This window comes from Blennius ocellaris, assembly GCF_963422515.1.
Source record: "Blennius ocellaris genome assembly, chromosome: 16".
Lineage (NCBI taxonomy): Eukaryota > Metazoa > Chordata > Actinopteri > Blenniiformes > Blenniidae > Blennius > Blennius ocellaris.
In genome coordinates, this window is record NC_137665.1 from 6,069,477 (window position 1) to 6,093,528 (window position 24,052).

At 40.4% G+C, this 24,052-nt stretch overlaps 1 protein-coding gene across 1 annotated transcript in view; it reads left to right on the forward strand.

The window, feature by feature from the left end:
• cacna1ia (calcium voltage-gated channel subunit alpha1 Ia) overlaps positions 1 to 24,052 on the forward strand; it is a gene marked incomplete at both ends in the record, with an annotated part of 112,972 nt that overhangs the window by 76,237 nt on the left and 12,683 nt on the right. The window contains 15 exons of the mRNA XM_080511989.1: positions 90 to 190; positions 1,201 to 1,324; positions 1,532 to 1,600; positions 3,537 to 3,715; positions 4,607 to 4,733; positions 5,137 to 5,262; positions 5,379 to 5,468; positions 5,629 to 5,821; positions 6,745 to 6,896; positions 7,911 to 8,020; positions 10,439 to 10,572; positions 11,369 to 11,439; positions 15,489 to 15,567; positions 17,167 to 17,288; positions 19,337 to 19,792. Coding sequence (XP_080368115.1) covers positions 90 to 190; positions 1,201 to 1,324; positions 1,532 to 1,600; positions 3,537 to 3,715; positions 4,607 to 4,733; positions 5,137 to 5,262; positions 5,379 to 5,468; positions 5,629 to 5,821; positions 6,745 to 6,896; positions 7,911 to 8,020; positions 10,439 to 10,572; positions 11,369 to 11,439; positions 15,489 to 15,567; positions 17,167 to 17,288; positions 19,337 to 19,792 — 2,133 coding nt within the window. The remainder of the gene's footprint in view (positions 1 to 89; positions 191 to 1,200; positions 1,325 to 1,531; positions 1,601 to 3,536; positions 3,716 to 4,606; positions 4,734 to 5,136; positions 5,263 to 5,378; positions 5,469 to 5,628; positions 5,822 to 6,744; positions 6,897 to 7,910; positions 8,021 to 10,438; positions 10,573 to 11,368; positions 11,440 to 15,488; positions 15,568 to 17,166; positions 17,289 to 19,336; positions 19,793 to 24,052) is intronic.

Below are 24,052 nucleotides of genomic sequence, written 5' to 3' on the forward strand. Positions count from 1 at the left end.
ATAGAAATGATTAAAATATGGAGTGAACACACACTTCCACACTCACAGCTGTGTGTGTTCCTGCATTGAATCTATGTCTATGTTTGCAGAGCTTGTGTTTCCGCATCCAGAAGATGTTGGAAGCGTACAGACCGGACTGGTGTGAGACACGAGAGGATTGGTCCATCTTCCTTTTCTCCCCACAGAACAAGTGAGCTTGACTTCCTCCCTCTGCCAAATATCCAATGATGGCGCGATAGTGTGTTCACTTGTGTGTTCATTACAAATTTTGCACATTCCTGCCTGCCAAAGTCCTACCAGCCTCTCATGCAGACCATATTGCCTTGCTGCAGGTTGGATCTCACCGAAACAGTCACATTAAAGATTACAGATAGATTCTGCTCCTCACCTGGTCAATAGGAAGGGCATTTGAGCATCCATTGCCACCTTGCAAATAACAAAGGAATATTTTCAGATTTTCCCCCTCCTTTCCTGGGGCAAAATAAAACACCGTATTATTTTCATTAAAAGATGCATCAACTTATTGTGCCATTGTGTTGCACTCATCACGCAGGGGTTTGACTACCCACAGCTGAGTATTTTAATAAAAGCCATTTGAATGCCTCAGTGTCTCTTCCGCAATAGTTGAGAATAAATTTGAGCTCTCCTCTCGTCGATTCATTTTCATATTTACTCTGTCCCGTTTTGTCCCTTCCAATAAGCACTGCAGCGAAGATATTTAATTGCTTTTTGGCAGTACACAGCATCACGTGCTACGTTTTTTGAAATGCATATTCAGTGTTTATATGTCTCTTTGCCTTCTGCCTTTCCTTCTCTCCTCCTCTGTTTGGTTCTCTCTTATCTGAGTGTTCTGTTCTCCCGGCAGAGCACTGTACTCAGGAGTCTGGTGCTTCTGAGAGTGTTGTTAATGCAATTTGTTTTGAATTAGGAGCGATGTAAACAGGGGCTGAATGAGGCTATTTACTCACCAAGATGTGCGGGAGCGCCCGTGCACCATCAGGGGGCTTGGCTCTCATTCTGATTGGATACAGGAGGTTTATAGATTGTATTTGGCCAAAGGCTGGCCTTTACATATTGTTTCTCCTATTGTAGCTCCTGCCCCTTTGTGTGATGCCAATAAATGCACTGCCGGACGAAAATCCTCTGTTTAGCTTTCTGTTCATCTCTTCTCTCTTCTTCTTTTCCTCGCTCTCTCCACAGGTTCAGACAGATATGCCAGTCCATCATCGCCCATAAGCTGTTTGACTATGTGGTTTTGGCCTTCATCTTCTCCAACTGCATCACAGTGGCTCTAGAGAGACCCAAAATACTACAGGGCAGCTTGGTAATATCATCTGTAGTGTGTGTGTGTCTGTTAGTAGCCACAGCTGCTCTTCTGCTGTGTCTGTGTGATGGCTGTTTAAAATCTCAGAGGATGAATTCAACTTTATTATCCAAAAGGTGCAGCAAGTAAGGTTTTATTACTCCTAATTGGCCAATTTTCTCTCTCTGTCAACCCTCTCCCTCCCCCCTCCTCCCATTCTCCTTCCAGGAAAGAGTTTTTCTTACCATCTCCAACTACATCTTTACTGCGATCTTTGTGGGCGAGATGACGCTCAAGGTAACATTTTACAATCTGGCCCTCTGTTACTGCTGTTGCCGTTGCTACACAGAGGTCTTTTCTTTCTTTTGTCCGCCTCCTTCCCATGAGATCCAGTGTGCCTCTCTCTTTAATCTGACTTTGGCGTGGTGGCCCCAAAGCCCAGCCTCTTCCCGTCCCTTCTTTGTCAGCCATCCCCATGTTTCTTTGGAGAATGGAGCAATTAGGCTCTGTCATTAATTAGTGGCTAGTCTACTCTTCTGGATGCAGTCCATCTCTTGCAGTACTCCCCCACAGTCCGTCTCTCCTCATGCCTCCTCCTATATTAAGTGCTTCTTTTTAAAGTCTGTTTCCTCTTCCTTAGGGTCTCTCTCTTCTCATCAGTCGCTTATCTGACTTTAATGTCCCTCCCTGCCTTTTTTTAATTTTATTTCCTTCCCCATCCCTTTCGCCACTGCCTCTGTGTTCTCTGTGAAGACTCTGGCACAAGTGGGTCATCAATTATGCACTTCCACAATCAATTATTAACCAATCACAACCCGTCATAGAGCCACAGACTTGTCAGCCCCGTGGCCGAGTTGTACACGTCTCCCACCGCGGCTCTGTCTGCCTGAGTCAATGCATTTCTTTTTTCTTGTTTCTTCCATGTTGTGTGTTGGTGTGCATTCACTTTGTGTCGCATTAATCTCTCCGTTGGACTCCACCACCTAGTTCAGTGCTGTGTACAAGATGCAGCCAAACAAATGAACAACACAGCAGGGTTGAAGAATGGGTGAGCATGTGGAGGCATCTACATACGCAATTTGGCCCTGTTGCAAAATACATACTGTTGTTTTAATGATTGTAGTCACAAATAATACAAAATCCCATGCTTGGAGATGTGAGTCTATAAATGGAATTGCAAAATACAGCTAGTGCACATTCGTTTTATATCTTATCAATGAGGTCAGTTAGCATTTTGATGTTTGCCGAGCACTGATCCTCCAACCATCTCAGTGTTTGTGCACTAACCCCCACAGTCCCTCTAAAGCTTTACTGGACACTGAGCAAACAAGCTTCAAATGTCAGTGGCAGATTTTTACCCAAACAGCCATATTGCAGCTTCTGCTTCTCTGCAACACACAGCCCGTGTATTGTGTACTTCAACAATAGCTTTTCCTCACAAAAAAGACATCCCTGCTCGTTTCAGACTGTTAAGTACTTACGAAAAGAAAACTAAAAAATTATGAGGAAAATATGAAAAACTTTTAAATATGTGTTGGTTAATGAGCATGTGTGATTAAACCAGTAGAATAATTGTTTCTAACCAACTGGACTAATGCTTAGTTTAATTAAAATACAGTTTTTGGAAAAGAAGGTTTGAAAAGAATGTAATTAAAGAAAAAAATAATGGATTAGGTCCAACTCAATATATATATATATATATATATGTATATAAAGTATTTTACTAACACTCCATGACAAATGGTATTTATTGTCCATGTATCCAACATGATCAGTATGACCTCTTAATGTGAAACACATTTGGAGGTTTGCTGTCACCTAAAAGTCTTAATTTCAGAGTTATTTGCACGTTTCTTTCTCTGATTCTGACCATTAGCAGCCCTGCTTTACTCATAAATCGAAATACAATGTGTTTTAAACTGTGTTCCGGTGAAGTAGCATTGATCACTATGAAAGATGATGGATTTTTTTTCCAGGAAATATCTGCATAAATTCACCTGTGTAGCAGATTAAGTCTGTGTGTTTTGGTCCTTTCCATCTCATTCTTATCACGTGATATCTTGTTTTCACAATATCTTGCCCTGAAAATGTGTATTTTTTTCACATTTGGCAGGTTCTCACACAAAGTCTGTTCAGAAACGCACCGCTCACCAGTGTCTGTGATTCTCTTTGAGTTGCCAAGTGCCAAATACACCTCAGATATGCAGCTTCACTTCTTCTCTCCCATCCTCAGGTTGTTTCCATGGGCCTGTACGTGGGTGAACAGGCTTATCTGCGGAGCAGCTGGAACATTCTGGATGGCTTCCTGGTTTTTGTGTCTTTGATTGACATTGTTGTGTCCATGGCGGGAGGGGCTAAGATCCTTGGTGTGCTCCGAGTCCTCAGGCTGCTCAGAACACTACGTCCCCTCAGGTATGCGGCAAGCCATGCCGAATTTGCATGCACTGAACAGCCTTTTCCAAATTGCAGCTGTCTGCCTTGTCAGTGCTCTTCTGTCTTTGCAAATTCAAAATATTGTTTGAAGAGACACTGACTGAAGAAAAATGTTCCGTGAGCAAGCGAATCCAAACTCCACTTAGAAATGAATGCACATTGTGAGAGAATCACATCACTTTCTCTTCAAAACATATATTTACATTTTTTTTAAAAAGCATCACTTTCAGAATTTAATGTCCAGTCAGTCGGTAAAACATTTGTTTCCCTTTTGAATCATTTATGCCAATCCCTTTACTTGCAGAGGCTCCATTTCAGTCGTTTCTTATTTGGGGATTAACAGTACAAATTAGCCGAACTTCTCGGACGTGTAAACCTCAGATATAAGCCTGAAAAAGTAAAGTTGTCATCTATTTAATTCATAGTATTTGGCGGCGTTACATTGGGTTCTGTCACACTGAATCCTAGCTCAGTGATAATGAAGAGGAAGAGAAGCAGCTACAGGTGCTAAACATTGTGGTTAACAAGCTGTTTAAAGGTTTTATGTAACCAGGAAACATCCGAGAAGGTCAACAAAGTTTCATTGTTAAGAGCTCACTTTGTACATGTCTTGTTTCGAGCATTTAAAAGATTTAACCACAGCTTGTTATTGTTATTCCCCTAATTTAGAATGTGAAATACATGCTTTCATGCAGAAAATGTCTGGAAAAGGGCTTGTAAAGAAAGAGTGTATATTCAGATCAATGCGGTAATGAAGAGACCGTTCTTAGATTTGCATTCAGAGCCAATGAGCAGAGGCACATCTAATGTGTGATTGTAGTGTGTTCTTGTCTCTTCATTATGTTCTGCCTGTCCTGTTTCCCTCTTCAGGGTGATCAGTAGAGCTCCGGGTCTGAAGCTGGTGGTGGAAACTCTCATCACTTCCCTCAAACCAATCGGCAACATCGTCCTTATCTGCTGTGCGTTTTTTATCATCTTTGGTATCCTCGGAGTTCAGGTATGAAGGAGGAAACGGATGCCTTTAGACTGAGTGCATATATTATTTATGAACATAACTATAATATGAATGCAAACTTTGTCTCACCCAGTCTGATCGGGTTCTGTGTGGCTTTCCCGACTGTAATTCTAACACTCCTTTCCTGTTGCTTCTTTATGTCTTTGAAGCCCACATACATTTCTATTTTCCTCTCTTTTAAGTAAACGCATTGTCTTCCTACTTCTTTCATCACAGCAATTTCAGCTGGTGGGATCTTTGACCAGCTCATTATTTTCACTGAAGTACACTCTTTCATCTCATCAGAGGGGCCCACAAAGGCTTATTTCAGTTTGGGTTTTTTTTTTTTTTTCCTTATAAATAGTCAGACGTCACAAGCTTGGTCTTATTGTTCTTGTGCTGACAGTTGTTTAAAGGCAAGTTCTTCTACTGCTTCGGCCCTGATGTCAAAAACATCACCAACAAGTCCGACTGTCTACAAGCCAACTACAAGTGGGTCCACCACAAGTACAACTTTGACAATCTTGGACAGGTAAGCATGATATGTGTTGCTAAGCATCCATCTTCTTTGTTAAAGGAAGTGTAAACGTGTTTGTTTTTCATTCTGGAATGTTGACTGTTCTTTTTTACCGACCTGCTGGTGTGCAGGCTCTGATGTCCCTGTTTGTACTCGCTTCCAAAGACGGCTGGGTCAATATCATGTATCACGGCCTGGATGCTGTGGCCGTGGACCAACAGGTACGTGGATATAAGCTATACAATAACATCATCCTGAAGAATATCTGACAAATTATCTGAGTAACCTTTTTGTCTCGATACTCTTGTCTTGCTTTTTTCTCTTTCATCACACTTCTTAACAACGCTCCCCCCCCCCCCCCCCCCCCCCGATCTTCCCCAGCCGATAACCAACAACAACCCATGGATGTTGTTGTACTTCATTTCCTTCCTCCTCATCGTCAGTTTCTTCGTCCTCAACATGTTCGTCGGCGTGGTGGTGGAGAACTTCCACAAGTGTCGCCAGCACCAGGAGGTGGAGGAGGCCAAAAGGCGCGAGGAGAAACGTCAGCGGCGCATGGAAAAGAAGAGGAGGAGTAAGAGAGAGAGGGGAGGGTAGAGCATGCGAGGGGTTAAAGAGGTGGAAGGAGACTAAAAATACAGAACAGCTGAAGAAGGAGAAAGGAATGGAGGGAGGAGGGTGTGAAACAGAAAGGAAGGGGCTGCTGGGGAAAGAATAGAAGCAGGTGCAGATGTATAAAGGAGGGCTGGTTAATAGAGACAGACAGGCAATAAACACATAATCAGCAGGTGTCATAATTACTAATACACTGCGAGTTGAAATCCTACTGAGTTCTTTGTCTAGTTTGTAGTTTCAATGTCCCATTATGTGACCCATAATAACCTAAGAAATACCATTGTGAACAAGTTTTTGATCCCTTCAAACAAAACTGACAACATTTTGGCAATTATACAGATGATTTGGTAAGAGAAAAAAAACCAAAGAATGAATTGAAATCAAGAATAGTATTTGTAGTAATTTCAGTCAGTAGTGTAAGTGAGTTAAAGGAAAACAAGCCAAACATCAAGCGATGCCTCAAGGCATCTCAGAAGTTGTAACACTTATTTACTGAGGTGTTATTAGCTTTTTAAAGGCTTTATCTGGTCCTTTGTTTGTCTTTTCATTGGTTTTACTATCAGAGGTTGTTATTGTCTGTAGCTTCCTCATAGTTTCACGTAGCTACAAGCATCACTGTAAATATTGTCAAAACCGTAGGCACTCAAATGTTCAGCAACACAAGTTTATCTCCGTGTATCAACAAAGTAACTTCAACTTGAGGTCAGGTTTTTTAAAGAGAGCAGACTCAAGTATTTCCAGTCGTACCCATAATAGTTTACTTGGTAAGATTTTTTATTTTTTTTATTGTGGAGATCACTTATTGGGTAGACAAGCTTAAATGTAGTAAAAGTTGAAGGAACACTGAATGCATGTTATTAAAAAGTTGTGTTTGATCAACAGAGGCCCAAAAGCTGCCCTACTATTCCAGCTATGGCCACATACGCCTGATGATCCACACACTGTGCACAAACCACTACCTGGACCTCATCATAACCTTCATCATCTGTATCAACGTGATCACCATGTCTCTGGAGCACTACAATCAACCTCACGTAAGGAGAAATGCTCCCTCGCGTGCGCACAGCAATGCATCCTGTGTGGCTGCGAAGAATCGTATTTCACGTTCAGGGTCTTGAGCAGGCGATTTGATCAAACGGCAGAAACACACTTCCACAGGCTCCATCCCTTCAGTAGCAGGAACATATTACAAGGTTTTCAGGCCGAGTATTCGTCTGTCAGATCTTTGTGATTAGTTTTTTTTTTTTTTTTCTCCTCTGAAGTTAGACCACAGCTTTCGGTGTCCCTGTCTACTCCTCTTCAGCAAACAGTAGCGTCCTAGAAAAGAAATAATGATGCCACTGACTGGTCAGCCACCATGAAACTGTGTCGAGGCGCCGTAGCTTGTGTTGTGAGTAGCCGCAGTCCACACAAAGGGACCGTGATTGCACTGTTGATTTGAGTCGGGTCGCCGTCAGAGTGGCGTAAGCCGAACGGTACGTGTATCTGTTCGTTCGTGTGTGACGGGTAGAGGCTCAAAAGCCTGGTAGCACTTTTTATGCGGGAGAGAAAAGTGATTATCGTTGAGATAAGAAGCCTGTTTGACCTTTTAGAATGGAGCGAGCGTTCTCAAACTGACCGACCATCAGATAAATATCACAGGTCTTGGCTGTATTTGTCAGCTGTTGGTCCTGACATTTGGCAGTCTCTCACTTGTTAGAAGACAGCGTTCTTGTTTATGAACAGAGAAAACAGCAACCAAGCCAATCTAATATCCACATTAACATGAAGATGGACTGGATTTGAATCAGTCAAGGTCAGTCTGCCTTGGAATATAAATTTGTTAAAAATATGTCTTTATTATGGACATCAATTTATGTATATTTGTTGTGCTATGAATAGAAGGTGATCTGTTTTGGCCTCTGGCATGTTGGATTTTACTCTCCCCACAACTGGACGATCTCTGCTTTACAGTTCCTTTTTCCTGATACTGCTAATAATTCACTTTACCTCATTGCTCAGGCACAAACACAAACACGTGCCTTTTTTTTTTTGCTCTCTCCCTCCAGTCTCTCGATCTTGCTCTGAAATACTGCAATTATTTCTTCACCTCTACGTTCGTGCTGGAATCAGTGCTCAAACTCATTGCCTTTGGCTTCCGACGCTTCTTCAAAGAGAGGTACTGTGCTTGTTTATATCTTTTGTGACGGTGGCGTTGATGTGATTGCCTGTGAAAGTATTTCGCTCTACAACCAAGTGCACCTACAAACTCATTTGCTTTAGTCGGTGAAATTGTGACGCTTAATTCTCATACAAGACAACTTGATGGTGCTGCAGAAATTGTCTATCCGCTATGGGATTTGTTAGTGTGCCATCCCATCGTAGAATCGACTCCATCAGCACGACTGTCAGACAGCTTTTCGTCTGGCTCTTTCACTGTCAAACCTGAAGCACCCTTTGGATTACGTGCTGAAAAATGAGCCTTCCATCACCCGCAAATGACACTATTCTATATTTTCTGTTCAGATAAGTCGGTTATCACATACGTTATTGTGAAAAAAAATAATTTGAACATTAAAGCAATGATCAGAGCTGTCGGCACATGCTTTAATCATGTGAGGAACTGTATAGTATAAAAATAGTGCCACAATAAACAGTTATTAGTTCTAAGTGTAATGTCTGTATTAATCCCTCTTATGCTTTGATCTTTATAAATGGAATCAGGAATAACGGCTTTGACGGCATTGGCGGATTATGAAACGTGTTGAAATATGTGAGCTCACAGTCATTCTGTTATTAAGTTGACTAAACCATACTGTATTGCAAATATGGATTTAGTGACAGCACACATCACCAGTTCCATCAAAGCAAACAACAACGTCCTTTTCATCAACGTGGAAAAAAAAGTATCATTTAATTTATTCATAAGTATATGTCATTCCGAATGCTGTCGGGTTATTCAGTAAAACTTGTGTGTGAAGAGTTTTCCTTCCATCCGAAACACTGCAGGGGGCTCGAGCTGATCCTGACGGGCGAGAGGTCCAACTGCTATGTGGTCATTGTCAAGAGTTTTCCGAGTTTTATTTCAATACATCTAACATCTAACTTGGAATTTTTTTTGTGTTCCACAAAATTGAATCTTTGCCATGAGTGTGTGCATGTGAGGATACTTCTGCTCACCCTTGTTTGACTTCCATGGGAAGTCTGCTCGGCTCACTCCCACACCCATTCACACTGAGCCCAGACTAATTGATTTGTCATTCATACTAACTTGCACAGTGATGAGACTGATGTCTTATTCTTTTGAGGGATGTGGGATGACTAATTAAGGCAGAACCAGATTTGAGAGCTTATTATGCTGATAGTAGCTTAATGTCACTGACCTATTTTAGTTATTGAATAAAAAGGATAGGAGAGCGAGAGGGGAGGGAGTAAGAGAGACTCAGAAAAGCAGGACAAGCTGGACAGATCAAAGACAAAAATGGATTTGAACAAATGAATGATGAAATGAGAAAGAGATGGGCGGATGTAAAAAAAAAAAAAAGAAATACCCCATAGTTATCTGCTGTCTTTTTTTATGTTGTGTCAGCAACAGCCATGAGCAGTTGCTGTGTGAGTGTGATTTATAGACCAGGGTGACTCTCAGGTCAGTTTAGGAAATGGGTCAATGGAGTAGCAGGTAAAAGACAATCAACCTATTACTATTATATTAAAGTGTAGCTCTGGCTAACGTCCGTCTGTGCTGGTAGAAACATCGAGGAAAACAGTAAAGAAGTGAATAATTAAGCTCAACTGACAAAACAGATGGACCAGGCAAGTTTGTTTTGGTTTTTTTTGTTTCTGTATTTTTTTTTCAATGTGGCTGCTGCATAAAAGGATGAACAGGTGGGCGGTATAATTTAATGAGGGAACAGAAATGATTGGAAAAAAAAACGACTCTCCATCAGAAGGTCTCATGACAGGGGGAAGCGTGATCATGGGCGTGACGATAATGAGTCACAGGTGGCGGTTCATATACAGTTGTCACTGGCTTTTTAAATGAGACGGTTCAGTGAGCAGCACTGTTAACAAAAGATGTGGCAAATGTTCAGCCTTGCCGTATGATGGCACATCAGATTAACTGTTGAAAAACTTAAGACTACATTGGCAATTTAGTCGCTGAACAATATGGATGAGTCACCAGATCGATGTGAAAACTGCAGGTTCAACTGAATTAGTTGGGGATTTCAAAAGTTTCAAGAAGCCTTAGCCAACATAGCGTAGTCGCTTGAGGACAAAATACTTGTCCTTTAGTCAGATGTTGCTACAACGTCTTCAAACTCTTGGCACCATCTGTGTCCCATCTGTTCTCAAGTCTTAAAATTAAATTGTCTGATAAGAATTTGCTTCGCACGATGACTTTATTAAAGGCTTTTTTTTTTGTTTAAGATGCTGTAGCATCTCTGGTAATAAAGCAGAGGGAAGTGACTCACAGCATGCGCCATCAAACTTTTGTAACTACTCCTTTGTAAACGTATGTGTGTGTGTGTGTGTGTGTTCTGAAAACTGCAGCATTTGTGTATATTATATATGAGTGTGTATGTGGGCGTGTACTAAGGTGGAACCAGCTGGATCTGGCCATTGTGCTTCTGTCGGTGATGGGCATCACTCTGGAGGAGATCGAGATCAGTGCTGCTCTTCCCATCAACCCCACAATCATCAGGATTATGAGGGTACTGAGGATAGCACGAGGTACGCATGCCATGCCAAGCATAACAATTATTCACACGCGCACGTAAATGGTCGCACAGCTCAATCGTATACCAATGAAAAGGAAACAAGTCTTATCACTTTCTTGTGTTTCTTTCAAATGAACTACTATGAATTTATTCTAACTACAGAATACGTACATTATCTAATGAAAATTATTTTTTTTCCAGGACAAGTACAATATAGTGATGCGAAAGGTTTTTTTCTTCTTCTTTTTAAGCCAGTAGAAACTTTCCCCTGTTTAGAGATGTTTTGGGGTGAAATACAGTTTTTTTTCTGAAAGATTTTTATTACAAATATATATATATATACATATATAACATCGAGCTGTGTTGTTGAAGACGTAGTAAAACGTATTTCTTGAAATACTCCTTATCAAAACCCATTTCAATGATTGCCCTATAAAGGGTTAAAAATATGTTAAATGTTATGAGGTCCTGCAGCTCCGATCCCAGCACTGTATTTAAGACTACGTGCAAGTAGAGTTGCTACTTTAACAATCCTCTGTTAGCACTGTTTACGCTGATATTAAACGCTGATTTGATCTTTTTGAGTGATCAAGTTAAATAGTTTTAACTGTGAATTACTTCCACAAGTAAGCAGCTAATCGATGTCTTCTGTTGTGTGTGAACACACGTGTATCTGTGTGTTACTCCTAACAAAGTAATGTGTTGACCTTTCCACAGCTTAACAACCACTATTTAGTAGGTAATTTACCCTGAGGGATTTTATCACCCTCTCACACTTTCCCTATTTCCCCCCCAATGTGCCCACACAGTCCTGAAGCTGCTGAAGATGGCAACGGGAATGCGAGCCCTGCTGGATACCGTCGTCCAAGCCCTGCCTCAGGTACAGCTTACACAGCACTCTCACTTTACTTTTTTTTTCCCCCTACACATACACACTGTCCTCTCTCCCTCGGAGAAAGCTGGCAAGTTTTACTCAACAACCGGGGGGGGGGGGGGGTTACGAGTCCCTCAGCTTCTTCTTTTCCTTTGGCCTTTAGGAAGCACTAATAGATGACTCATTCTCACCACAGATGAGCAGAGTGAAACACACGTCCTGTACAAATATGCATGCACACGGGGTTTGTCGTCTTTCCACTTTCAGCACCATGGAGAGTACCCAGCCTCCCACTGAGACCACAGTGTGCTGGAAAAAAAGTGCATTTGAGTCGCTCTTAGATCATTTAGTGGCGAACTGTCCACAGCGTCAGGCAGTTTTTTGGGCCGCCCTCATCATTCAAGTGCATTTAAAGTTCAACCGAGGTTCATTTCAAGCAATCTGGCGAAATGAAAGAAAAATGGGAAACATCAGAAATGTTGCTTCATACCAAGTACAGTATATGTAGGACGTATGGCTGTGAATTAGGGCTGTGAACTTATATTATGCAGTATTTATGTAGTATTCATGATGTTTCATTATTTCAATAACATGTATCCCTGCAGTTCTCACCAGAATTTTGTGCATGAAGCATCTGCACTGAAGCCACCAGGTCTGAAATAATAATCAGTGTCAATCAATTAAAACTGGAAAGAAAAGAAGAATCGCAGAGGTTTTATAAATAGCAATAATTGCAGTTTTATGTAAAATGTCAAATTTTGTCATTTTGAATTTGCAGAACATGAATGCACAGTGCATGGAAACATATATCTTGTAGCAATATGTGTGTTGCATATGATTATATCACATTATCGATTCAATTTGCAACATATTCTGCATCTAAGCTTTGAATGCAATGATTTTATCAGTGTTTCAAATTTGAATTCATTGTTTGGATCTGTATTTCTTGGGATTCATATGGTGGTTTAAAAACAAACAACGCTGTTTAAAAGTAGATATGAAACTAGCAGATTATGAATGGGAGGAAACATCCGGATCGAGACAAACATTGATGTGGAGAGAATTTGAATGGATGGTGAAGATGTACTATTTAAACACTCCATTTTAACGTCCAAATATAAACAAGCAACCCATTTGTGGAGGAACTGTGGAAAGGTTTGTAACTTAACTCATATATTTTGGCATTGTTCAAAGAAGATTTTTGGAGAAATGTGCACAAAAGGAAATCGTAAGACTAGCAATATCAAGAAAAGTGATGACAACCTCTTGGCCGAAGCCTCAGAAATTCTAAATTCATATAACGACGACATTTAAAGGTGATTTTGGAGTGGTATTGGCAATTTTCAAAATGTCAAAAATCCCTTCAGAATGTTCATCACCTGAAGAGCAGTTGTTGGGCTTCAGTGGTGAGCGAAGGCTGGCGGAGGTGAGAGGGAACAGATTCCTTGTCTTTCTTTTCTATTGATCCCCCTCTCATTAACAACACGCCCTTTGCTCCATCCCAAGGGCAACAAGGAATGTAATTAAAACTGGGGCTAATTAAACAGTTGCAGGAGGTCTCCCTCTCTGCGTGTACGAAAATATGCGCATATCGAGGTGTGGAACACAAAGGCGTCACACCTGGTGAGGGACTTAACCTCAGGTAATATTACACTGTATTTCACAGTGAAAATGAAGTGGCAAGCTGCCAGTTTCACTTCATCATGTCATGTCTGATATTGAGGAAGCTATTGACATTTCAGGATATATCTGAACAAAGGAACAGGCGCATACTTGATGTTACCCTGAAAGGACCAGAATTTGAATAATGCCAGCCTGGCAAAACCATTGTGTGCTCGAATAATGATTCATGAGATGTAACATCATTTAGCCACTTCACAAGTTCCACAGTCGGTTTACACAGTTAATAGGTCGTGACAGGACATGAAGATGTAATGAGGGACCCATATACTTACATTAAATGGATGAGTAAGCTGGATAACTCGTTGACATGTTACGGAATGTATCTTCATGACTTGGTCTTTACAAAGACACAGCAAGACACAGTAATTTTCCCACCAGTGATCTCTATCACTGTTTCCCCTCCAACTGATGCAAAATAGCTGCAACATCCCATTCACTAACACTAAAAGCCTTGTTTTATGTATTATTCTGGAAAAGGCTGAGAAACCTCCAGGATCACCTTTGGCAAATGTAGACACCACATGAATGGCCAGATTTTCTTTTGCTTCCTTTATTGGCACTCAGGCCTGAGTGACTTTAGTTTAGCTTCAGAAATAGATTTTGACCATGTTCTTAAATTAAATTCAAAAATGATAAAAGACGAAAAAAGATTTGTTAATTTTTGCTCAATCTAATCTTAGTTTAAGAAAGTCTGGTTTTATTTTCATCAAGTGGAGTGTAACATTATCAGAATAAACACTTTAATTTTAATTGTTGATCTGTCCAGACAAAACGGAACAAAAAAAAAAAAAAGAATTAACATGTAAAGTTATTGTGATGGAGCTAAAATACTTTCAGTATGGTGAAAAAGTAACAGCATTTGAAGTTTTGAATCCGGTTATATGTCATCATAATATTAACATTTGAACACGTTATGATCGGAAAGCTTAAATGTAATTTTGCAGCATTGACGACAACTGATGTGAGATTTGAATAAGGATCATAGACACAAAAAACGTTTGAGAGACAGTGTTTGCTTAAAAAAAAGCCTAACATACCTCCAGCAATCCCAAATGTGCATTTCCCACCGTTATTCAACTCAAACTGATCCCACCTAATAATATTCAAAAGCAGAATCACTACTCCATCACAGGGCAAACACACACACACGCACATGCACACGCACACACACACACACACACACACACACACACACACACACACACACACACACACACACACACACACACACACACACACACACACACACACACACACACACACACAGGCACAGGCACAGGGGTTGTTCAGAGATACCTATTAACTGCAAATGCATGTTTATGGACTGTGGGAGGAAACCAAAGTACTCATGCATTAAAACTCCACATTAAAAAAAATGCAGACTCAACTGGGGACAACCTTCCTATGATTACTAGGAATGTCCTTGTCTGAAATTTTATTGCACTTCTATTAACTTTAACGCGAGTAGATTCCCGGTTATTTGTTTAACTTGGCCCCAATTTAGCGAGAGCTTTCACTTCCATCAAATCATTATCAAAAACGACTCGGCAAGATTTCAACCTTTAAAATCCTCCTTCAAGTAGAATCCATAAAAACGCTGCCGCAAGCATCTCAGCATCGTGTCTAATATAAACCTCATTTGCATAGCGGCTAATGTGTCATCATCATAATGTTGGTGCTCTATTCCCAGGCCGAACTGTACAAAGTAAACAGCATATCGTCAGTGTTTGTTTTTCCTCGAAAAACAGGTGGCGTCCCAAGACCTTTATTTTGACCCTGTGCGATATAGTTATTGCAGCTTGTGGACTGAGCATGTTTTCATTCTCAGTGGAGCGTAGCTGCTGCCTGTGAGGCTTTCGTATAGCTCTAATGGGATTATGTTCCGGCCCTGAGCATTTACGGTTCAAAATCATCATCACTATTAACTTGTAGCAACAGAGGACTGTTTTGTAGTGGAAGCGAGCCAAGTCCCAGACCCGAAAATCTACACAAGTAGTCGTGGGTCCAGTTGTTGAAGTTGAATTTACAAAATTGATCGGGATAATATGAGGAGTTTCCAAGACTTATATGGGTTTTTTTTACTTGGAGGTAAACATAAAAAATTATTGAAGAACAAGTTTTTTTTGTTTTGTTTTGGGGGTTTTTGGGGGTGTGTGTAACACATAAAAAGGAAAATATGCTGCATAAATGTGACCTATTGTATGTTATTGTGGTTGACTGTCTTTTATTGTCAGAAGTTGAGCGTATTCTTTTTCGTTCTCTTGGGGTTTAGATTTAGAGCAGACGTCTGTCTATTTCTGCTCAGAAGGGGGTTGTTGTGTTGCGACAATGTTTATGAAATGGTTCTTTTCTTTTCTCTGTGTGTGTTGCAGGTGGGTAACCTGGGCCTGCTCTTCATGCTACTGTTTTTCATCTACGCCGCCTTAGGAGTAGAGCTTTTTGGAGAACTTGGTGAGTTCACGTGACATCCAGTCACCAGCCTGCAAAGGTTTCTCATGCCACCTCGACACACACTCGCAATGTTTGGGTATTTCTCCCGTGAACTGCATACATTTTTCCCAACTTGCTTTTTTACTCCTGGACCCCTCTCGGGTGTTATCTGACTAACTTCTGGTCCTGGATCACTGTACCACTGATTTAGATGACGCTATCGTCGTCAGCTTTAATCTGAGATTAATAGAACGAATTGTGATTCAGGAGGTTAAATCAGAAGAGAGAAGCACTGATCTGTTGCACCTGGCCCTAAGGAAATGATCAAAACTCTTTGAAACCTCAAATGATTACACATTATTTGTATTTTGTAAATTTAGAAACATTAGCCTTCCTTAAAAATAAAATAAATCAAATTAACTCAGGGGATAAAACAAACAACATACAAAAATAAGAGCTATTGTGTCGGTTATATCAGTTGTTTTTTTCTTTGTTGTTGATACTTGAAGCCTGAAGAAATAATACACATTGGAATTTTAACCATTTGTTCATTTAATGGGCGTGGAGGGAATTTGAAAAAATAACCACTGAAGCCATTCTTTGTGTTTTACCATGAGTGACTATTATTAAAATTAGTAATAAATACAATTGATGGATGTCTTAATGATGGTTTGGATATGTAGTCATGGATCTTCCTTTTGACAATGAACCGACTGTTTTCATTTGAGTGCTAATCTTAAAACTTATCTTTTCTGGCAAGGAACAAAATGAGCCTCTGATGTCTGGTAATGTATGTAAAAATAATAATAATAATGCATTATATTTGTGTAGCACCTGTAACCAAAGCAACCCTTTTTTTCTATAGGGAATACTTAAATAATACTAACCAGTTGCCGGTAAACTGTATAAAACAAAGACGTATTGTAGCTGTAATCACAAATCAACATATGTCTGTGTCTGTCCATGTAAGTCAGTGAAACTGTGGTTTGAAGTTTCCATTGTCTTATCACTGTGAGCTTAACCTGTGTCTATAAAAGCATGAGTTCTTCATTACTGAGAAATCTTTAATTTCTCTTTGTCCTTAAGTCTGTATCAAAGGTGGGGTTGCAGTCTGAAAGCAATTCCCCAGCATTCTGATTCATTCTGTCCTCGCGTAGCCTCATTAAAGCTGAAGATTTAACCAGCAGAATGTCACATTTTTCCTTTTTGTGTATTGCAGCTGCAGCCAGTGGCAACACTATTTGTGACTGGAGCTTGGCAGGAGAAGGGATTAGTGGCAAATGCAAGTGTTGCGTTCTTTAGGCATTCTGCAGATTATCTTGGGATAGAGGCTCAAAAACAAATAGGGTGTTTGGTCGCATTGCTTTGGGTTTGATAACTAGCTGTGTCTACACTGGCTTGGCGTGTTTGGACAGTCATCCTGACAGGAAATGGTGCATGCTCACCACAACAAATTCATGTAAAGTGCTTATTATCAAATTGACATCTGTTCTGGGTGTTTTGTTTTTCCTTGTCTGATCTCCTGTTCTCTCTCTCTTGTTCTGATCACCACTTTTTTCATTTATAACACTTAAAATCTCCTGCTCTTGCTCCATCCACCCACCTCACTCTCACCCCCAGTTTGCAATGAAGACTACCCATGTGAGGGAATGAGTCGTCACGCTACCTTTGAAAACTTTGGCATGGCCTTCCTTACTTTGTTTCAAGTCTCCACGGGCGACAACTGGAATGGCATTATGAAGGTACAAACCTCTATATACAGTATGTCAGTGTTTTGCTTTGATGTGCAGGAATGTGTTTGTACAGGAGCGTAATGCATTCATGAATGAAAGAAATCCTCTTTTCCTCTGTTAACTAGATACATTTTTATGGTATAAATTGAGGCAATGCCTCAAAATGTGTTCTGTGTAACCGTCAGTTGTTTAACCCTCATTAAAATACTTGAAAGTGAAAAACTTCAACCGTAAAGGGGCTTTTTGAAGGGTGTGTCAGGAGACAATTTTAAAGATCAAATGGAAACAATTAACACCATTATGCACCATTTATCTCAAATGATATATCTAGGAAGAGTGTCAAACTGAACTAAATCGCTTAGATTACACGATCTATATCTTTAGAAATGTTTCAATGAGGCATTTAAAACAGTATTCAGCTCTACAAAGTCCCTCTTTGTGAACTACAGCTGATATTTAAAGGCAATAGGGCAAAACGCATTCGTGTTTATGTCTTTATATCAGAGGTTTAATGCTTTTTCATTATTTACACGATTTCTATAAATATAATACAAGCTGAAGCTGAACATATCACTGTTTAGAAAAACGGATAACAAATGAATGTGGATATTTACAGAAATGTTTTTTAGGGGTATGTTGATTTGGGGGGAAAAAATATCTTGATCAAGGTTCGAAAGAAGCTCCGTATTCATTAAAACATATGCCATTCATTTTCTTGAAAAAATGCAGGATTTATGTTGAGTCAATAAATCAAAATATTATTTTTGTATTTGATCTACACAGACATAGCCAAAAGTTTATTCTATTGGATATAAAAGACAAACTTTGTAAAAGTCTGTGACAAGTGAGACAAAAAGCAAAGGGAGGTATTTGAAAGACAGGAGATGAACTCTCTTTCAATCACTCCAGTGTCCTCTCTGTGGATACCTAATAATGAAAAGGGAATGTGCTTAATCAGCACTGAATTACAGGAGGGACTGTGCCTCATTGCACACTTATTATGAAAAAAAAAAAAAAGACAAATTTTCCCTGAATGCACTTCTCCCACCAGCAGCTATCGTGTCTCCTCCTTGTACCTATGCTGCGAGGGGAATAGAGATTATGACCGACTGTGTTGGCCGTGGACCATTTAACGCAAACTGAAAACAGGCAGTGTTGATCGGGGTCATGAAGCAAGCCAACGGGCCACAGATGCTACCACTCAGAGCAAAGTCTCTACCATTTTAGCCACCAACTCGCTTTGGAGGCAGCGAAAGAGGAGGAAGAATTGCTTCGCTCCAGTCGCAAGCATGTGAGCGGTAACTGGTTGTGCGGTCACGAGAGAGAGAAATAAAACAAAGGCTAAGCAAGAGTGCAGAGGGGAGAAAGATGGAAAACTAATAAGAAAAAAGAGGGAAGAAAAAAATAAGGATATGCAGAGGAAGACGGAAGGCAGAGTACAGACAAGTTTTGTGAGGAAGCGCAGTGTGTAAATGTCAAGCCAAATTACACAGAAAAGACCAGCTTCAGCTCAGAGGGCTAAAATTGTTATGTGTGGTCACAGGCTGGGTGAGATATGTGTACTTCCTCCAGAAAACACTTGTCACTTTGGTTTCCGCTCTGACTGAACTGCAGAGTGCGCATGTTAACCAGAGTGGAAATCTACGAGAATCATTTTCCCAAAGTAATGACTTCTGTTATTCTACATGCATAGAAAACAGTGAAGTGTACAATAATAATACAATTTGTCAAGAACATAAAAAGCCATGTTAACATTATCCAGATCTATTATTGACTAAAGGAAGTTAACTTTTAACTTGCCACTGTTCATAGAACCTGGAGGAGGTTTAGATTTGGACTGAAAATTACAAAAAAAAAAATAAACCTTTTTGATAAAAGCCTTTAAAACGATATCAACTTTTCTTTAAATTCCGCTTGGAATAAACGCTCCAATCCACACTTTTACTGCAGCACCCCTACTGTTTTATTTGCTTCGTCCTTTCGATCACTCCTTTCTGCATGAAAGTCTTCCTGACAAACCCTCCACTGACCTTTCCCCTCCTCCTGTTTCTCGCCAGGACACATTGCGGGAGTGTCCACCCGACAACAACCTGGACGTGGACTATGCCTGCAATCCTAGCCTTCAGTTTATCTCGCCCATGTACTTTGTCTCCTTCGTGCTCACCGCCCAGTTTGTGCTCATCAATGTGGTGGTGGCCGTGCTGATGAAGCACCTGGACGACTCCAACAAGGAGGCCCAAGAGGAGGCGGAGATGGATGCAGAAATTGAGCTGGAGCTGGCCCAGGGCACCCTCTGTTGCATGGGCGCCCCCGGTTGTGGGGGTGGTGGGGTGGATAAAGGACTGGTCGCTGCTGGATCGGCGCCTGGAGGTGTGGCCGGGGGGAGGGACAGGGGAAGCGCCAGGTTAGAGAGGGGAGACGGCTCGAGGAGGATGCGACACACGGTGACCGCTGTGCACCAGGGACCGTACAGCCCCCACGACTCCGACCGGACCCTCTACTCACCAGTGCAGGTGAGTTGGCGCGTGTGTGTGGTGTGTGTGTGTGTGTGTGTGAGTATGGGTGTGCTTGTGTGAGGAAGAGTGCAATTATATTTGGCTGTGGTGGCGTGAAGGGCTCATACGTGTTGTATGTTTGGTATTTATGTGTGAGGGTGTGTGTTTATAATAGGGGAGGGGTGTCAAACACGATTCTGAAAGAGCAAAAACTGGCAAACTAGAGCGTTCAGGATGTTACTGCAACCTGTAGACATGACCCGATAGACATTAATCAACACCTAGCACAAGGCAGCTGTATGACATTTGATAAAAACATACACGTAAGAACTCACTGAAGTGACAGGATGGAGCCAACACTGTTCGATAAAAGACAAAAACAAAATGTGGAAAAGATGCTTCCAAATCCCCCTTTTTTCAAAAGAAATTTCCTCCTTTAGGTTTTCTAAAAAATTGCATCAAAAACATTTTCAGACTGCTCTCCGCTCTGAAACAAAGGGAAAAGTTAATCATTGACAATATGTATAGGTTATCATGCTATATTGTTACTGGTCCAGACAAGTTGAGATAAATATGAGGTTCTATGAGTTTGCCACCTCTGACCATGACGATCAGGCCGATCAAGGGTTTTAATACATGCAGTGGTCCAGTTTTATATTAAAGTTGAATATTTTTTATTCAGATATGCTGCCCAAGCCGCGGTTCTTTGTGTGTGTTCCTTTAAAGCTGCAAAACAACATTACGAAGCACAGTGTGCTGTAAGCAAGTACACGGCAGCGTGTGAGAGATCAATAGCGGCCAGCAGCTTCTGGTAAAAAAGAAGAGGTTTGAGATGCTTTTGGTCTCAGAAATAAACAGATAAATGTCTGCCATGGGTCTGTTTAACTTCACTGTTCAGCTGGGTGCTGCCTCTGAAGTGCTGCTGTTAGTTGGAAACTGCAACTGTGCTCCAGTATTCGTCTCTGTGGTGGGATAATAGGAAAAATGCGTAAATGTTCACACTTTCCGGAGGTGCCTACTCCTAGTGCTCATCTTTCCAAGAAGGATATACAAGCACGGCAGGACAGTATATAATAAAAAATAAAAAAAAACCATAGGAAGCGTGTTGAGGGCCAATTCATTAATTAGATGCTTTCATAACTTTGTTGTAGGCGTACTTTTGGCTGAGCGTGTCGGAAAATATGTCTGCAGGTGTATATATAGTCAGTTAAGACGTTAACGGCTTGAATTGGTATCTGCTAAATGCAAAGTATAGTGAAGAAACCTTTGAAGTAATCTTTCTGTCTGTGTGCTTGCCTGTCAGTATTCTCTTGACACCGTATCAATGCATTAGTTCATGCAGAGAAAATTGCAGATTTGATTCACAAGCTGGAAGAATACAAAAGATGTGAACAATGTGTGAGTGATTTCTCTATAGTGTTTGAATGGCATTGATGTCGGAGAGAAAAGAAAATCATTGCTTTATGGCTCCCCCTTTTTTTTTTTATACTGTAAGTCACATCTCTTAACTACACTCTGTTATTCATTCTTTTGAAATAAGTTGTTTAAACTTTTGTTCCTCTTGTTTAAGATTTTATGAAAAGGGAGCGAGGGCAAGGAAGGTTAAACGTTTACTCAAAGAAAAGGAGAGAAACAGTGAGAGGCACCTTAGCATCACTGGCTTACAAAAGCAACTGCGTTGGAGTTGCAATGTGTGCATGGCACATTTGCATTTTAGGAAATAGGGAAAGTATATCCCCCTCTGATCCACTTATCCCACCCTTCTGCTGAATTATTTTTATTGCAGAGGGGACAAAATCCACCTCCTCCTCCTCGTAATCAATGCTACCTCACTAGCCGCCCAGATGAAACGCATCAGATAAATGTATTTAAATTCTTAATAAAGGAGAAGCGGCAGCACTCACACATTCAGACTGAAACTCGATGGTAACATCTGAACTCACATAGGGATGACAAACACTTTGTCTTGGCTGATGTCGGACTCTTAATTTAGAGTTAATCAAAAAGTGATGATAATATTCTTAATAATCAATCATAATATATGGCACATTCTTAGAGAAGGTTTGCATTTAATAATATGAATATGAAATGAAAATACAAGGTGAAGTGAAGAAAAGTAAAGGAAATTCCTCACTGATACAGTCACTAACTATTTTCTTTAAAAAAAAATACAAACAGTGAATCCTTCATATATCGGCTGCAACAGTTATACATTGCACTTGTGACATAAGCTCATTTTATGGTACAATTTTTAATTTAATATATGAATTGGCAAAAGGAAACCACCAATGACAAATTACTAACTTTTGCTCCTTTTGTGCTTCAGCATGGATTTATTTGGTTATTATATCACATCCAGCCTAACTCTGAAAGTCTTCATATTACACTGTTAGTTAGCAGTTGTTTTCCTTGAACAACAGAGGAAACCGTTTCTATGCTAGTTGGCTTTGCTGTTATACAACAAAGCAAGTGTTTAAGGTTGGGGTGTAATCATGCAAGATTAAAACAGATTTTCATGGTGTGTTTGCCTATAATTTGCATAACTTGCTTTGCACAGACTTGCTGACGTCACAGTGTCATGAAAAGGCAAAATCCAGAACATCATAGTGCTGCTATCATTACCTATGCTATAAATATGTTTACCTACCAGTTCAACATCAAACTTAAATCATTTATCCACCAACAGCTACTGGAGCCATGCCAATGTTAACATTTATTTATCTATTTCAAAGACCAAAACTCTAAAAGGAGCCATTTCTATTCCTTCTGCCTCTACAATTTAATCATAACCAGTCTGAGACTGAGAACTAAACTATCGCTACACTGACTCACTGTACCACCAAGTGGTAGAATATGGTTTTACCAAAGAGTTCTAAGTGCATGTTCGCTAAATTCAGCTGATTCTTCACGACAATATACAAGTATCTTTGATAGGACTCTATAACTATGGTAATATTAATTGATATGTGGCTCTTAAATTGATTTCCTGTTCATCAAAATGTCAGTAATTTAGATATGAGTTAACCTGATGAGGAGCCCCGTTAATAAATAAGAGCCAAAAACAAAGCACTTATAGCGATGTTATAAATCAATTTAAACAATATAACGGCTGCTACAACAAGATCTAATACAGGCGGAGAACACAACTAAGAAGACAAATAAATTTATTACCAGATATGGAGATCCATCTTGCCACTTTCAGACAATAGCACTCCTTGCGCTACACAAAACAAGTTATAAAACATATAAATGGCGAACATAAGTATAAACATTGAAGTCACTTTCCTTCAGAAAACTCCTAAAATCATGTAATGCAGATAAAAGTAAAAGATTATCTGTTTGCAAATTCACCTTTTTGAAATGTCCTCATCCCTCACTGCAGTGAAAGAAACATGTTGTTTGCAAGTAGTATTGTAAAAACTTTCTTAATGAAGCTTTTCTTAAGTTTCAACTTTATCAGCCTCTACAGTCTGTGTGACTTTGCAGCCGTACATGCGCGCGCCACCATCTTTGAAATCGGACTTTTCCTGCCTCCCTCCCTGTGTGTGAGAGAGTAGAGGGTCTCTCATTTCTGCTGGCAGTCAGCAGAGACACACACTTCCATTATGAGATCCGCTAATGATAGTCTGCGATATCCACACGTAAAGATGACTCACCGGCTGCCGTGAACAGTCTCACCTTTGTAGAGCTAAACTTGGCTGCGTGGTGCCATTTTTAGCTCAGTGTTGGCTGACAAAGGAATTTAATGCAGGCCGGGGAGAACACACTGGCAGGGTCCTCTCTCTTTCTCAAGCTCCCTCTCTTTGTTTCTCCGTCTCCCAAGTCATGCAGGGAGGGATCTGGCAGGCCGGCGTAATTTATTCTGAGCGCAGGTCTCGGTGTTTGAGTGCGAGTCTGTTTGCTCAGTTGAACAAAGCTCACGTGAAGTGTGTAATCCAGAACATTGTGAGTTATTATCCATTGCTATAAACTATAATTAGGACCACGGGCAGTTTTTATTACTCGACGAAACTCTCCATCGCCCCACACATCTAGGCATCGAGGCTAATTTCCATCGGTTGTCCCAAACACAAAAGAAAAGCATTAGAAGAATAGAACTATAAAAAACAAAATAGTAAAACAAAAACATGATGATAAATTAATTCTGGCTGGATTAAACCTACCCGAAAGTGCTATCGTACAATCGCACAGTGCTTATAGTTAAAGTGCCTGTATTTAGTTTATTGGGGCGATTGGGCCTTCCCATGCATAGACTTATGTATTAAGCAAGCACTTTTA